Source organism: Eumetopias jubatus, unplaced genomic scaffold (genome assembly GCF_037043125.1).
Source record: "Eumetopias jubatus isolate StellerSeaLion01/CBP00866 unplaced genomic scaffold, mEumJub1_p1.0 scaffold_5, whole genome shotgun sequence".
NCBI lineage: Eukaryota > Metazoa > Chordata > Mammalia > Carnivora > Otariidae > Eumetopias > Eumetopias jubatus.
In genome coordinates this window covers 58,124,034-58,138,533 of record NW_028274811.1, presented here as the reverse complement: position 1 = coordinate 58,138,533, position 14,500 = coordinate 58,124,034, and the positions used below count along the sequence as shown (strand labels likewise).

General features: G+C 40.7%; 1 protein-coding gene across 3 annotated transcripts in view; it reads right to left on the bottom strand.

Moving 5' to 3' along the window:
- PDE8B (phosphodiesterase 8B) overlaps positions 1-14,500 on the bottom strand; it is a 212,045-nt gene that overhangs the window by 87,977 nt on the left and 109,568 nt on the right. For all 3 annotated transcript variants that reach the window (XM_028114580.2, XM_028114581.2, XM_088023357.1), the window contains exon 2: positions 10,200-10,259. In XM_028114580.2, the coding sequence (XP_027970381.1) occupies positions 10,200-10,259 (60 nt within the window). The remainder of the gene's footprint in view (positions 1-10,199; positions 10,260-14,500) is intronic.

Below are 14,500 nucleotides of genomic sequence, written 5' to 3'. Positions count from 1 at the left end.
AGCTAACTTCCAGGAAGAAGTGAGAGTGGCTCTTCCAAGGGAATTGAAGGGCATCGCCCTGTGGATTTGATAATGAAAAGAAAGCCTTCAGATGAAATAAGAGCTACAATGAAAAAGTCAGGTAGAATCAACTGGTTTGTGTGTGAAGTCATTGGCCCTCGACTTGGGGCAGCTATGGTATTAACAAGAAAAACTCCATATACAGAGCCTCAAAGTCAGCAAAGGTGAGAGAATTCCTTCTGTCATCTGGCTGGCTAAATGAGGGATTGCTGAACGAGAATCTCACCACTTTAGGTTTCCTTTATACCATTTGGCCTCAATAATTGACCAATACAGTAAGAACACAATTGTGTTCCCATGTGGGACATTGCTACAGATTAATCTCATATTCCTTATGTATCCTCAGAATAGGGTGTACCACTTTTGGAAAAATATTATTATTGAATAAAAATTTCCCAAGCACCTGTTATGTTCCAGGAACTGTTTTTAGTTGCTTAGAGTACACTGATGAACAGAGTGGAGACCCCCTGCACTGGAGAGGGAGCAACAGCACGCATAATAAGCAAGCAAATGACACAGCATGTTAAAAGTGGTAGGTGCTACCTACAAACAGGAAGCGGTAAGCAGGAGCCAGAGTGGGTACCGACTGCCGCATTAAGTAGGGTAGGCCTCACTCACAAAGTAACAGATGCAAACAAAAAGGAAGGAAACAAAAAGGAAGTCAAATTGCTACCTGAGGGGCAAGTATTCGTAGCCAAAGGAATGGTTCTGTGGGCCCCTACAGTCGGATGAGTGCCTGACGCGTTCAAGGAACTATAAGGAAGCCCGTGTGACAGAGGGGAGGGTGACAGGGAAAGTCTAGTTCACAGCAGAGGGTTACATCAAGGTAAGGCCATTTCAGGAACTTAAACTAGATTTCACATGAAAACTCACAACAGACTCAAAGGGAGAAATTCTCTTCATCAGGTCTTGTTATTTTTCTATAGTTCTGATGCTTTGACATCTGGAGCCTTGCTGACCCTGTGGAGACTGCTTCTGAGAGTTGGCCAATTTGTAGAGGTAGCAGGAGACATGCCTAGGAAAGCACCCTTCGAAGGCAAACCAATGCAAAGCCCATACTCCTACCCCATCTTTTATCATGCTTTAATGCATGGAACCACTCTCCACCTGCCCTCATCCCGCCAGGGCCAAGTACCAACCAACTAGAGACAACAGCTATACCCCAGATTCCCATGGAATGATTCATACCAGCCACACCTGCTCACGCTCCCTTACCCATTCCTTCCCACAGAAGCCACAGGGGAGGCTCTTGGCCATATTTTCCCCTTGCTCTCTCTGCCTCCTGACCAACACTGGTGCTCTCTGTGTGTGTGGTCCTTTACGGCAAGGCGTGGCCCCTCCTCTGAGCGACAGACTATTTAATCACAGTGCTTTCCTGATCTGTTGGCCTCACTGTACCTGAATAATAACATCTACATTTTAGAACAGGACTATTTTATATTATAAAAGCACTCATGAGAGAATTTCTTTAGATAGTATTTAAAATTCTTCCCATTTAAGGGTGATGTATGGAACTTTTAAATTACTATACTGTACACTGGAAACAAATCTAACACTGGTTGTTAACTAACTGGAATTAGAGTAAAAATTTTAAAAATAATATTCTTCCCATCTATAAAAAATCAGAAAAACTAGTGTTCAATAATTCAACTCCTAAGTGAAAAAGCTACAGGAATTAAAAATATATACATTTTAAAGTACTATAGTAATTACCATTTTTGGATGTAACCAGGCTTGGACTCCCCGTCCCTATCTCCCAGCACAGCTGGGCTAATGATACTCTGTTTACAGAAATTTGGAATTTGAACAAAAGAGACACAAAAGCTGGGAATTGAGACCTGTGGCTCGGTGATAGTAGAGACAATAAAAGCCTTCAACTCCTGCTGTCAAGGTACTCAGAGATGGCCCACAGCCACACTCTGTAAGGCACAGCTTCTCAATTCCTCCTTCAAATCTACAAAGAAAAAAAAAAACTGCACAAATATGTTTAATTCATTTATTTACTTGGTTGTCTAAGGCAGCTCTTACTTGCAGCCAAAGAACAAAACCAAAAAGACCGTAAGCACTACAGTCCCTCCCTGTATTTAACTTCCTATTTATCACTACTTAGTTTGTCAGAGGTGGCTGTTTTTAAATATTTATTGGCCATTCACTGAGGCCAATCTCAAAAAAAGCTGATAGGAATGGACATAGTCTAGTTTCCATCCCTAGAAAGCAAGCAGATGAGACAAGTAAAGATAAACACAATAAGTGCACTACGGAGTGGTGATCACACCAGGGTACACACATGATGCTCAGACAAGAATCTAGGTACAAGGGAATGGGCAGAAGGAAACAATTTTGTTATATCAACTTAACCACACTGCTGTAAACATATCAAAAGAGTAGAAAATCTGATCTGGGATGAAGCCAGGGACAATGAAGCAACACCTTCCTTCTGGGATAGATCTGGGTCTACTTGGGTCCTGTCCAGGATCAGAACACAAGTATAGGCAATCCTTGCATCATGTGGTAGGGCCAGACTCTAAAAACCACCACAAAAGGCAATCTTAAACAATGGTAAAAATGAATGTCCTAGGACCTTAGAAATTTTTTCCAAACACGAAAACTTTTTGTTGGTTTTAACTGTATGAAATAAAGTAAAACATTTTTTCAGGACACTGTAAATTAAAACATTAGAAACACTGAAAATTAAAATACTTTCTTTTTAGAAAGAACTAAGGGTAACTTCAACAGGGTATGCCTTCTCCAAATTGGATAAATTAAGGATACAGAGTGTAAGCATCTTTTTGATGCCTTGGGGTATCAGAAAGCCCTAAGCCTGGGTCAGCTCCAGTGTTTTATCCAATATTTTGTCCTCCCTACTTTCAATGCCATGAAATATCCCCCTGAGTTCCATTAACTAACATAGTTTTTTTACTTCCTCTGAGACATTTCATTCTTTTCACCACAACCACTTTCCTCACTGATGTTGACCATCACTGCAAGCTGAACTACCGGCCGCAGATCTAGAATACCTCAGTGTGACAGTATGAACATCCTCAGGGTCAGCTCTCCCTTCTCTAACCTCATTTACATTCCACTTCAACTTCCCTCTGGCATTATTACTTTGCATTTCTTTGATGCACTTTCATCTCTGTTGGTTACTTCCCTCTTTTGATGCTTTATTTGCGTATAACGCCATGTGAGAGACCAGATGGCAACAGCTATACACTTTGCTGTCTGTGCTTGAATGGAAGAACAGGTGGCAAAGACCAATCATGAAGACTTTTAAAAAGGCGATGCGATTGGTTACTGATGGGGCTACACATCTGTTAATAGCATAGTGGTGTGTGGACTCACGTGCTAGCAAGAGAACCCATATTCACTGCAATTGCTCAGTTAGTACACTAATGTAATTGCAATCTAAAACATGTTGTGGGGATCTGGTAGGATTTATCTCAACTCTGAAATCTCTACATATTAAGACTGTACAAAGCAAGGGCTACCTCTACTGCTTTTCAAACATAACTACCAAGACCCCAAACTCCACGCAAGGCCTCTTTCTTCCTGCAAAGAGAGTACTGTCTAAACCTTGTTACAGCCACAGTGTTTTATTCATCTCTCCATCCTAGCTACAATGATGAAGTAAGGGCTGATCCAGGGCAGGGCTAAGAGAATCAAGTACAGTGGTCTGGTATGAGCAGCTGCAGAGGGGTAACACAGACCACAGGGAATTGGGGGAGGGGGGTAGCCTAGTGGCAATGACAAGAACAGAGGCCAGGACTCTCTGGACTTCCTGGAGCAGGAAGGGACTCTGGGGGTGATCCATCACCCCCCATTCCATAAATGAGAACAACACCTTCCCCAAGCCAAGCAGCAGCACAGCTGGATCCCCATCTCCCAACTCCTCCTTCAGTGAGCTTGCCATGGCTCCAGTGGAGGTTCTCTTGTTTGCTGGAAATCCTTATAACCAGTCCTTTGACAACTTTAATCAACAAATGCTGAAGAATATCTTTGAGGAGAGCAATAATCGGTCTTGGATAATCAAATCAGAATGTAACTCTTTCTCCTCTGGTGAAGGCTAATTACGAAAAACATGAAGATAAAACTAACTTCTCCTCAACCTGAAGAACAAACATTCATTATCGGTATTTTTTATCCGTAAGAATGCTTCCACACATCTCCACATGCATTCCCTATGTCTACTACTTTGCATCACTTTTCAAAATACTTGGTTTGGCTTTAAGCAAATCTTGCTAACAGTTTCTAGAATAGATCACATGTATAGATTTTATTAGTTGTATCCACATACTAAACCATTGTCAATCTGGGGGGGAGGTGAAATTCGTAGGAACAAATGGTTTGAAAGCTTTCCGTGAATGTCCCTAGAAAGTGATGCTAGTCACAGCCACAGTTTGATGTGAATTTAAGGGCAGCCATTATACTGAAAATACTTCAAACACAGGATCTTATTCAATAACCCTTTAATAATTCTTGGAGATGTGAACTATCCCTTAATTTGTAAATCTGGAAACAAAGGGTTGGAATGGATAAGAGACTCACCTATAGCCACACAACTATCAGTATTTGAACTGAGGTCAGCCTGACTCCACAGCCTGTGTAATCATGTTAATTTACTTTTGTTTTTACAAAATATGGGACCAAAATTCCTACCAACTCTGTAGTTCCAAGGAACTGGCTGGGCTTGGTGGAGGCTATGACTTGGCAGTAGCTAAGGACAGACAGGATGGGGTATGTAAGGGTAGCTCCCCATGAGGCCACAGGAGCTCCAATATTTAACAGTTCCAGACCATCTGCATCCATATAACATGAAAGAATAAAATTTTAAAGCTAAGCACTGCCTTGGTAGGAAAAGCTTAGACCACAGCTCTGAGTATCATTTGCAAATCCAGTTGAAAAGCCCAGTTGGAGTGAGAGGGGAGAGGAGGACAGCACTCGAAGCAGAAACACATCAATTCTACACACTCAACAAGTAAATATCCTCGAGGCATTGATGAAGGAAAGGCCACTCCATTTTGAAACGTTGATACGAATCTATTGCCTTATAACATTTCCCCTATTTTTAATTTTCTTGCCAAGACTGGAAAACAGGACTTTTACTATGAGTCACAGCCACTCACCCGGGAGAGATGCCCTCTATGATACCACGCTGTACGTTTCTCCAATACCCCCCGCCCCATTCCACTTCTCACACTGCTCCTGCCAGCTCCCTGAGGGCGTGCAGAGCCCCATGTTACATGTCCTGACATGGGAGCAAGTTCCCCCTTGTGAACTTAGAAATGCACCCTCAAAAGCAACCCCATCCTCAAGTGTTCTTATCAACAAGTACCTTCCCAGCCCTAAGGACTCTGGTTGATGTAGCTCATTAATATTTTCAGCATGCCACTGTACTCCCAATAGATATTTTTTGCCAGGTCAGGGGGAAAACCAAATACAAATACAAAAGCTCTAGGACATAGTATGGTTTTTCTAAGATAGTTGCAGTATCAGTAGCAGAAGCACAAAAACACTTAATTAGGTGTCACTGTCCCTGAAGTTGGAGTGTTACAAATAATAGAACGGACTGAGCAGACCCCTCTGGATGGTCAGGGAGCCGTGTGCAGCCTCTCTTCCCTTGTAGCACATTATGGAGCCTTGAACTTACAGGTGCTCTGTCGATTGTTTTCTGGATGGGTCAATGAAACTACGCTTCAATACGACCAAGTAGGAATGGCATCCTTAGATCTAAGTAGAGCTTGTGAGCTTTTTTAAAAACCATATTCTTTCCCTCACTCAAGGACTGTTGACCACTTGAATCTGCTGTCATTTTGGGCCAAACTCATGTGATGGGAATCAGGCAGGGTCCACAGTAGCACTAGAAACATTCCAGCTGTCGCATTGGGTGATGAGTTCACAGTATTCCTTTTGTTATTTCATAGCCTATGTGTAAAAGCTAAAAATAAATCCAAAATTATAGACAATTGTTTTTTTAGTAATGGAGCATAGAGCTGTTAATGGGAATTTAAATCCTACCAAGGACTAGATCACATTTGATATGACAGGATACAGTATCTCTGTTATAAAATTTGACTGGCAAGCACGCGTATTAAAAAATTACTTAAGGGTAACCACCAAAAAGATAAAGAAAAGAAAGAAACACCACCTATAACTTAAAAAAAAAATTCTGAACACTGCCAGTTTGACATAAAGCAGAAATATAAAAAAAAAAGGTTAAGAAGATAGAAAATATAAGACTAATTGTATCAGTAATCACACTTCAAGTAACTAGACTGAATTCACTTATTAGAAGACAAAAAATCAGAACAGATTTTGGAAAAATAAAAGGTATGTGCTGCTTAAGTAGGCATATTTAATATGAAGTTATAAAGAAAAACTGAAAATGAACAGCAAAAACATACTAGAAAAAAGTTAACGAAGAAAAGCTGGTGTGGCAACACTTCTAACAGATAAAACAATGTAAGGAAAAAGTTTAAAAAGACACCCCATAATAAAAGGGTCACCGGGAATATATAATTAAGAATACATAGTAACATCACAGACTCAAAACATCAAGTATTAGCAGATACTGATAACAACATAGCCACTGCCATAGAAACTGAAAAAAATTAGTCAAAAAATTAAGATATAGTCTGAATAGCATAATTAGTAAGGTTCAGTTAATTCATGTATATAGAATTTCCTATTCAAATAGAGATACATCTTTAAAAGCTTTTTGTTGAATATTATTTTCAAAATTGGTTTACATTATTGACCAAACAAGTTGCAACAAAGAGTCAGTAACAAAGGCATCAAATTCAATGGAAGATCATATAGTCTTTTCAGCAAGTGAGGCTAGAATTAGAATCAATATGAGGATAAAAAATGAGCTGAAACCTCATCATTCCATACCCCAAAATGAACTTGAGATTGATGATAGAGCTAAAATTGTTAAACAGTAGTTTAAAAAAAAACAAAAAACAAAAACAACAACAACAAAAAAACAACTAAGAAATTATCTTTTCAACCTGGGAGTAAGTAAAGATTCTGAGGATACAGCAAGCAATAACCTTCAAAGAAAAGACTAATTAGGTTACATCAAAATTAAATTTTGCTTAAAAGCCAAAGTTAAGAAAATTTATAGAAGAACCAGATTGGAAGAAAGTATTCTCAAAATCTGACAAAGCACTTATGAAAAGAGTATATGAAGAATTACAATTCAGTAATGTTTTAAAAGTCAATCCAATTAAAAATAAAAAGACTTAGCCAAACATTCACAAAAGATAAAAGAATGGGCAATAAGTCAATAAAGTGCTCAACATTATCATCAAGGATTTGGAGTAACCAGAACTCTCATATTGCTTGTAGGAGTATAGAACATTAACAACCCATTTTGAGAGGACATATGGAAATCTCTCAAAAAACTAAACACATCATTGTTTTGCAGTTTCTAGCAAAACAACTAGGCAAGTAAAATGAAGTAAAAGGTATTCAAATTGGAAAGGAAGAATTAATGGCATGACCTTGTAGATAATTCTAAAGAATCCACAAAAAAGTCCAAGAGCTAATAAAGGAGCTCAGGAGGTTGCAAGATAAAAATACATTGTACCAATGAATAACCCAATAATGAAATTAAGGAAATAATTCCATTTGGCATAGAATCAAAAAGAATAAAATATTTTAGGAATAATAACCAAATATCAAAGACATACACTAAACACTATAAAACATTATGGAAAGAGGAAAATTTAAAGAAAGGGAAAAAACCTCTCCATTAACAAATTGGGAGACAAAATTGTTAACACGGTAATACTTGCAAAATTGATTTATAGACTTATTACAATACTTAGGGGACTCACACTTTGAAGCACAGCAATCAAGACAGTGTGGTACTGGAATAGGACAGACATATATACCAATGGAAGAGAACTGAGAATCCAGAGGTAAACCTTCACAATTATGGTCAGTTAATTTTTGACAAACGTGCCAGTACAATTCAATGGGGAAAGAATATTCTTTTTAACAAATAGTGCTGCAACAACAACATCCACATGTGAAAGAATGAAGTCCTACCTCACACCATACACAAAAATTAACTCAAAATGGACCACAGAGCTAAATGTAAGAGCTAAAACTCCTCGAAGAGGGTGCCTGGGTGGCTCAGTTGGTTAAGCGACTGCCTTCAGCTCAGGTCATAATCCTGGAGTCCCTGGAGAGAGTCCCATATCGGGATCCCCACTTAGCAGGGAGTCTGCTTCTCCCTCTGACCCTCTCCCCTCTCATGCTCTAATAAATAAAATCTTAAAAAAAAAAAAAACAACTCCTTGAAGACAACAAAGCAGTGTATCTTTGTGACCTTACATTAGGGGATAGACTCTTACATACGACAGCAAATGATGTTGAATAAAGAAAAATTTCCTAATGATGCCTGTAGCCTGATGCCTTTCAAATAAAGCTTAAAAATACCCCAAAACAAAGTAATTATTATGAATGGACACATACATATATAAAGTATGCAAACATCTAGCATAATAAATTTCCAAGTAGTGCTTACTTCTAGGGAGGAGAGGATGGGGGGGCAGAAGGATAATTAAGGGTAATCTTTTGTTTCTGGAAAAAAAAAAACCCAAAACTTCAAATAGAAAAAGTATACTGTTAATATTTGATGAAAGTGGTACGGCTATACCTATGTACCTTTATGAATATTTGAAATACTTTATGATTTGACAAATTAAATTTTTTTAAAGGAACGAGACATCCTTATGATCATTAATTTCCAGTACAACACGGGGCAAAAATTAAGGTAAATTAAACTAATTGATCTAAAACTCCACTAATCTCAAGAAATATTCAGGAAATTGCTTTGGGAATAAACGCTATTATTAGATCCTTTGTCGTTGCCTTTATTCAAAATGGAGAACAAAGTACATGCCCCCAGAATGATCACTGGAATTTTCCACTTGTTTGTATTCTACACAAATAGTTGTGGCTAATGTTTATTTTAGTAAATTCTTTTTTCTCCCTCTACTCCTAAATTTGTTTTCATCAAATTTTCCCAAGCTTAAATTTCTTTTTTTCCTTCCCCTAGATTTGTATTTCCTTTCCTAAGCAACAATAAAACATTTTCTTTTTTCCATTTGCTCATAAATCAAACAGTACATTTCCTTGTTTGGTTTTTCACTTTCAACTACATGTTTGGTTTGCTTACATTTTTTCTGCTATTCACTCCCCCTCACCCCCCAGTACAAGACATGCTTCCAGGTGTTAACAAGCTACTTTTTTATAGGGAGAAGGTTCACTTATTTAGACCTATCAGGAAGATGTGCATGCAGATGGGGATTTAACAATAAGCACTTTCTACTTAAAAGGGTACAAACCATGTTTCTCTGAAGGGGCCATTGGATGCTGAGGGCTGTAGGGAGGACAGTTGTCAAGTTGCCGACATTATTACAGTGCAGTGAAGGCCAGAAGCACCCGGCCTTCTCTTCCTACAGCCAGCTCCCACCGTGTTACAGAGCCTAGACCACAGCCTGGCTCAAGTCACAGGGCACAAGAAAGGGGAGCCTCCTGTCATCTTTTCGACCCAGCCAACAACAGTTGTCATTTACTGAGACGGCCCACTGCCAAGCAGTCTTCTGGGCACTCAATACAACTTCACTGGACTCCTAGTTCCCCATGAGAGAGGGGGATTATCTCTACTTTATGGACAGGGCACTGGGTAGAGGAATCAAGCAAGGAAGATCACACTGCCACCTGGCTGTTAGAGCCAAGATTCACGTCCAACTGCGGTTCATGGCACATGCCGTGCCATGTGTACACACAGCTTCTTCCCTTTCTGGCTGCTGCACGGTGTGGAGCAGGGCAGTTTTTTGGTGGAATAGTTGCTCTACGTCCCAACCCACCATGCACCCTACCTACTGTATTTATGCTCCCAACAGGGCAATGGTTAAGTCCTCAAGGAAACAATTTGATTCCTCAAGTATGGCATTAATAGAAACAAGCATTTACACAGAGGCATATGTACACAGTATTTAAGTACACATAGGTGTGTTTGTAGGGGCAAGGCTGGTTACCTGCTGTGGTACTGAAGGAACCCTTCTGAGGGTGCTCCTATAATCGGGTGCTCCAGAAACAAAGGCCCACGAATAATGGAGGCCTACCTGAATAGGATCCTGTGTCAGTCTCATGGGCCCAATGCGCACCTCCGCTGAAGAGACCTGCTAAATAAGCGACAACATGTTAGATGTGTCAAGTCAGACTATAAGAACTGACAAATTCTTCCCTACTTAGGATATTACATGATGCTACTTTGTAGACACTAACTACAAGGATCCAATTTACTGACACGGAGACAGTTTAAAAAACATATATGGCATAATCCTAGTTTTGCGTAAGAACATACACATTTATATGTGCATTGAAAATGTCCTGGAGGAGATCATCAAATGTTAAGTAGCGGATTTCAGGTTTTTACTTTAAGTATATGGATTTTTATAATAAGCAAGTACTGCTTTAAGGGAGAAAACCAATCATCATTATTTTCTGAGCACCTACTATGTGCTCAGTACCATGCTAGACACTTCTTTTTTGCTAGACAGTTCTTATTCTAACATCTCGAGTAAAGGTTTTTCTCAAATGTGAAAGCTAAAACATTTGAAGAACTGTTCCTCTATTTACTTGTTAATTTTCTTACCTTCATGCTTCATATGAGGCATAGACAGCTAATTCTTACCCATATTTACCATGAATAAACTCATTTGAATTGCACTTCCTCCAATAAACTGGGGAAGCCCATACTATGACCACAAGATGCAAATTGCGCCCCATGACTCAGTCCAGGAATGAGCTTAGGTGTTCAGTGGCCAACACCATCTAACTGCCTTCAGCTCCAAGCACAGAGCAATTATTTGTAATAACTTTGCTTGGATTTCTCAAAGTGACTCTTTCTAGGTAACTTTATTGAGAGTCTTGACCTCACCCCTAAGGATCCAATTTTGCTGTTCTCCAAGAGGAAGCAGTCATTTTGCTACCACTTGGAAGCTTATCCTGCATTCTACATACTAGTTTGGCCCCTGCCAGTCACACGGAACACCTTCAATAAACATACAAAAATCACAGGACCAGAGGTAACTCAATAATGAATCAAGGGCCAGAGGAAGCTTTTATCAGTTAACAAAAGCAGAACTTTCTTTAAATTATAATTTTTTTAAAGATTTTATTTATTTGACAAAGAGAAACACAGCGAGTGGGAACACAAGCAGAGGGAGGGGGAGAGGGAGAAGCAGGCTTCCCGTGGAGCGGGGAACCTGATGCGGGGCTCAATCCCAGGACCCTGGGATCACGACCTGAGCCGAAGGCAGATGCTTAATGACTGAGCCACCCAGGCGCCCCTTTAAATTATAATTTTGAAAACTAAAAATTTCCCTTTCTCCTTTCTTCCCATTTCTCTGTGCTTAATTCGTGGTAGGCATGGTGTGAATTTTCTTCCAAACATGACTGAATTGGTGACATTCTTTTTCTCTTTAAGGTTGATCCCTCAACCCTGGCTTCACCATGTGAAGCAATGATGCTGGGGGCTTTGGCCTCTCGCCAACCCAGCCAGCAGACAGCTCAAAGCCCTCCAATGACTGCTCAACAGAGGCTATTCGTCCTCGGTGCTGGGTTCTGCTTGGTGAGGCAGCCTCTGGCCAGTGGACCCTTGTAGGAGGCCTGGCACAATTCATACCAACATGGGGCCTCGAGTGCCTGAGCCCATGGACCAGTGGCGAGTTCCTTCAGTGTTTCACTGCTATCTTCAAGTAGAAGAACATGTGATCTTATGCTTCTTTCCTTTAAACAAAACAATATCCTACAGAGTGTTATTGCTGATACCAGCACCCACCACATACGCACAGCCCTAAGAATGATTCCACTGAGAAACCAGCGGTACCAGGCCTCCTGTGTCACCGGGACTCAGCAGCCCACCCAGCACCCCAGCTCTACTGGGACACAGTGTTTATTTCTGAAACAGACATGGTCCTTCAAAAGCAGTGTAACTGCCAGAATTTTACTAAAAAGTTAATAATTAAGAAGTAAAACCCATCTGATACAGTAAGATCATGTTGACTATCTAAGATATCTTCCCACGGTCCCTGTGATCCCTCTTGGGTTCACCGCCCCCATCACACACCTAAGTGCCCCTCCAACAAGGCTATGCGTTTCCTTTGGCAAAACTGACTCCCAAAGGGGTCATCCAGGGGAAGAAAAAAAAATCAATGAAATATGTAGTATAAAGTTTAAAAGGAATAAAATAAAGTGACTCACTTTGGAAGGCTACGGGACAGGGGGAAGGATCCCTGCTAGAAGGGTACAGACTGTCCAAAAAACAGTTCACTCTTAACCAATACATTTCTATCTAATTTCACAAATAACCAAGATGTGCACCAAGTAGTTATATAGGTGTGTGCGTGTGTGTGTGTGTGTGTGTGCGTGTGTGTTGATGGAGAGCTCATAATACATTCCTGATGAAATCTCTCTTTAGAACAAATCCCATGAAACAGTGTAATCACTCTTGGCACACAAATGGTTGGATTCTCTTAATGAACATAATTCTCATTATTGTCTCCTATTCATTTAGGCCCAGAGGATCCTATCATATTTTAGCTTTTTATGTAACTGAATTTAGACAGGACACAGGTCAAGTCACTTTTTACATAGGTCTCTTGGTGGGATAAAAGCCCTGAAAGGCAGGGGTGCCTGGGTCGCTCAGTTGGTTAAGCGTCTGCCTTCTGCTTAGGTCGTGATCCCGGGGTCCTGGGATGGAGCCCCACATCAGGCTCCCTGCTCAGTGGGGAGCCTGCTTCTCCCTCTGCCTGCTGCTCCCCCTGCTTGTGCGCTCTCTCTCTCTGTCAAATAAATAAATAAAATCTTAAAAAAAAAAGCCCTGAAAGGCAGCATTTACGGGCCTTTATTATCAACATTAAAAAGGAAGTCAATTCCATTTTCCTTATATGTAAGGAAATAATGACTAATTTGGAGTAATTCTGAAATAAAGTCCTTGCGTTATTGACAACACTGGTAAAGCTCTTCAACTATGATCATTTTTTGTCATGCATTTTATGTCTTTAGAAAACATGATGTTTTTGCTGGAACCATCGAGTAAGCTCAGTATGTTAGTCTCCCAGGGATTGTGAAGTTTTGAATAAAGAGGAAGAGGAGCTCTGATGGGAGGAGAAATACCTTCTGAATCACTTCTGATCACAATTCAGAAGCTGGGGGAAGAAAAAAAAAAAACCTGAAGTTTATTATCTCATTGGTATGTGGTAAAATAGTTCATGTACTTTTTCTTTTAATTTTGGGATGTAAATATTACTTTTTTTTTTGCACTAATGAGCCCAGAGTTGAGAAGATGGTAAAAAACTGACATGTTAAAACTCCTATAATATGTTAGATATGTGGGAGAAGCTTAACATGTTTTCTCATTTAAATCTCAAAATCCATTTCACTATTTTAGCTCTGAATTAGAATAGGCTCAATTATCCTGTGGTATCAAAGAGACCCCATATCTCAGTGGCCTACTAATAGATTTTTTTTTTATTCATACAAAATTCACTGTGGTTCCAGGTGACTTTCCTAAGCAATTCCTCCTCGTGGTTACTTAGAAGTCCAGGCCAAGACAAAGTCAGGGGGGAAGTCACAGGAGACTCAGGCATGGGTTTCTAAAAACCTCAGTCTGAAAGTTAGACACAGTACTTTCCCTCAGCCCATTGGCTGGAGCTAGTCACATGGCCCCACTTCACTGTAAGGAGGTGGGAAATCTAACGAAGCCAAAGGGTAGTAGTTACATAGGCCTTTTAAAACTTTGCCAGGAGAACATCTGAGGATCCTGTGAACACTCCTCAAGGCACCTGCTCTCCCCGAGGGACTGTGCTAGGCACCTTCAGAGGAGTGACCTTTGCGGGAGCTCTGCGATGGCCACTGAGTGACAGTATGGGAATTTTCAAAGTGACACCTGACCTAGAACATACCCTTTTCCTGCTCAACAGCAAAGACCCTACAACTGTCTTCCACAACCGTAAGAGTCCCCTGCCTGACCCAGCTCAGCAGGAAGCTGCCACGGGAGGCAGAGCCCAGGAGACAGTACTGCAAGTTTGGTCGACCTTTCCCAAGACCCAGCCTCCCCTGTCTCTACCCACTTCCTCCCAAGCCCGCCTCACTGTGCCACCTCCCAGGAGGCACCCTCCACCTCCACCACCGAGCTTGGGGCCTCAATTTACCAGCTCCTTTAGTCCTGACCTACACTTAGCTTCCTGTCTCTTGGCTTCCCTTTTCCTTCTTAGGCTGCCCTCCCATTCATCTAACCTTGGCTTCCACGCCCAAGACAGGTCAACTATCTCCGCAGAACGGCTGCACTTCTCCTTGCCAGCCCTGCGGGCTGATGCAAGGCAGTGACCAGCAAGGCAAAGCCGCAGCAGTGCTATCC